General features: G+C 38.3%; 1 protein-coding gene across 1 annotated transcript in view; it reads right to left on the reverse strand.

Moving 5' to 3' along the window:
• The window catches only part of raph1a (Ras association (RalGDS/AF-6) and pleckstrin homology domains 1a), a 57,672-nt gene that overhangs the window by 6,426 nt on the left and 48,164 nt on the right, over positions 1-3,082 (reverse strand). The window contains exons 11-12 of the mRNA XM_087170758.1: positions 1,923-1,997; positions 1,486-1,570 (exon numbers count right to left, since the gene is read on the reverse strand). Of these exons, the coding sequence (XP_087026884.1) occupies positions 1,486-1,570; positions 1,923-1,997 (160 nt within the window). The remainder of the gene's footprint in view (positions 1-1,485; positions 1,571-1,922; positions 1,998-3,082) is intronic.

Below are 3,082 nucleotides of genomic sequence, written 5' to 3' on the forward strand. Positions count from 1 at the left end.
GCCCCCCCCCCAGCTACAGACACCAGTGGTTCCCTTCATTCCCTTAATTAACACAGGGGCTGATTTAAATGTTCCTCAGGCTGAATCCTGGTCCTCAGTCCAGGTTTTAAAAACTCACACAGAGTAGGTTCGTGTCAGTGAGTGAAGGTTCAGGTTCGACTGAAGTGAACGAGGTAGAACGAGCTTCACTTTACCTCCTCTCTCTCTTCCATAACGATGCTGACTGGCTGTTCAGCAGAAGCCCTGAAGATGTAGGTTAGATCACACGCATCACTGCGCCGGACCCACATAAAGACTCTGTGTGTGTGTGTGTGTGTGTGTGTGTGTGCATGTCACAGAGCGTTAAGTGGAGCTGAAGCTCGTAGTACAGTGTGTGCTGGCAAACACACGTCTCACCCCAGCCCCCGAGGGGAGGTGTGTGTGTGTGTGTGTGTGTGTGTGTGTGTGTGTGTGTGTGTTGCTGAATATCTGTTCAGTCTGACAGTCACTGCTGAACACAAGGAAAACGGACTGAATAAAAGGCCCCGCCCCCTCACACACTGACACACCTGGATATATCTGGGATGGGCTGCACCAGAAGTTTGACTCTAATTACTTGTTTGCTGAATCAGTGTCACTCAAAAGGCTTCAGTGGCTCAGCGTGTAAAGCCATTAGAAATTACTTCAATCTGTTGCTATGGTAACAATGTCAAAACATAAAGCATTCAACAATGGAAACACAAAAGTCACAGCAGCATTTCCAAAATAAAAGTCCAACACAGTCCTTTGGACAGTTAGCTTTTTAGGTTTTACATTATTACATGTTATTAAAATTATGTTTTATTAATTTATTATTATTAATGTAATCATGTGAAATATTTTACCTGCCTTACATTAACCTTTGCTCAATCTGTGCCACTTATATACTATCTATCTATCTATCTATCTATCTATCTATCTATCTATCTATCTATCTATCTATCTATCTATCTATCTATCTATACTTTATATTCCATACTATATTATATCATGTGAAGTAGTTAATAGTTAATTTGTAAGTTAGTTTTAAGTTGTAGTTAATATATTAATATACTATGTTTGATTACAATATAAAACTATATTATACTTCTATTCTACTATTCTTTTCTTTCCATTTACTGTCATATACAACAGAGAAATCCTCACATTTGAGAAGCTGAAACCAGAGAATATTTGGCTTTTTGCCAAAATGACTGAAACAACTAATTGATCATCAGAATAGTAACTGATTAATTTTCCGACAATTGATTAATCTGCCACTCGTTGCACCTCCAGTATTATATAACTCCTGCATGTACTGTGATTATGTCATTTCCCATGGGGCCGTACTACACTATTATACTTCTGTCTGTATTTGTTCTTCTGTGGTTTCTGGTTTTATTTCTATTCTCCTTTCTCTTCTTGAGCTGAAAGTTCAGCTCTGGAGATCAATAATGTGTGTGTGTGTGTGTGTGTGTGTGTGCTCACCCATCTGCAGCTCATTGATGGTTTCCACCAGTGACCAGTCTGGACTGTAGCCACAGTGAGATTTCTCCAGCAAACTGTCCAGAACCTGAAGAACAGGAGACAGTAATGATACTAGTACTACTACTGATAATGATACTAGTACTACTACTGATAATGATACTAGTACTACTACTGATAATGATACTAGTACTACTACTGCTTATGCTTCTGGATGTACTACTACCAACATGACTAGTACTCCTCCCTCTGATAATACAGCTAATGATATTACTCCTACTGCTACTTATGATACTTGTAGTAATAATAAAAGTATACCTGCTGCTACTACTAACACCTGCTGAATACTACTGACTCCCACACACTAACAGTACTAGGAGGAATATTATTATAATATTACTGTCACAGCAACACTAACACAGGTGTCATGTGGGTCGTACCTGTCTGACCGTCTGTCTCTCGTCCACCATCATGGTCTTGGAGCTCTCGTCCGACAGATGAACACGAATCACCAACTATGAAGGAAAGAGAGAGAGAGAGAGAGAGACGTTCTTTTACATTCACGATAATCAGGTTCAGCAGTTTGTTGTTTTCTCATTAAATGATCTGGAGCTGCCTCTGAGCTGAAAACAGCTCAGCGAGGGAAAGCTCTCAGCTTCCAGAGCATCAAATATTTACTCAGCTTTACTTTCACTTATTCAGAGAGAAACTAACTCCAGATTCATCAGAGGACGATCGTGTTTCTTTCAGCTGTTCAGTCATAATGATGCGTCCCAGTAAAGATAAGTGAAGGAGTTCATCAGGACGCATGTATGGATCCACACAGGTAACCCACTGTTATATGACATCACTAAATCACTATAACATGGTGACTTAGCATGAAACTAGGTGTTGTTGCTATGGTTACCTGCAGTTTAAAGGCCTGGTACAGATATATTTAGTTAATTTAGACTGTAAATTAAGTAAAGAAAACTTAAATTGTACTTTTAATATATATATGTATTTATTATGCACTGGTTTTCTAAGTAATTATGCTGAATGTTTTAATAAAAATATGTTTTATATATCCAGTGTGTTTCATTTCTTAATATTCAGTTCTTATAAATATTATGTCATTAGTGAGAAATTAGTGAGAAATGTGTGTTTTTTATCACATATGCATCATTTGGTCCGTGATATTAAAAACATACCAGACAATCAAATGAAAATATTTCTGCCAAAGCGCCACGAAACCATGTTCTCATGTTTCATCCCTCATCTCATGTTAGATCCACTGTCACTTTTTTACACACACACACACACACACACACACACACACACACACACACACAGTGATGATGACAACAGAAACTACACACAGCTCAGTCAACACAAAACAACAGCACAGACACATTCCTTCCACACTCATTATCCCTCTGTCCGTATTAAGGACACACGTCCTGATTAAAACCCACTTGTCCTCTCACCTGATTCCTCCAACAGGAATTCATCTTTACTTTTGTCAAACAGTCGACGCTTCTGTGTTTTTACATCAAATAAAGTTCAAAATCAGGTATTTAAAAAAAAAAAAAAAAACAACTCCAGAAAATCCCAGTGTTTT

The sequence above is a fragment of the Seriola lalandi genome, unplaced genomic scaffold, assembly GCF_002814215.2.
Source record: "Seriola lalandi dorsalis isolate HSWRI2012SDOR001 ecotype SW California unplaced genomic scaffold, Sedor1 jcf7180002054958, whole genome shotgun sequence".
Lineage (NCBI taxonomy): Eukaryota > Metazoa > Chordata > Actinopteri > Carangiformes > Carangidae > Seriola > Seriola lalandi.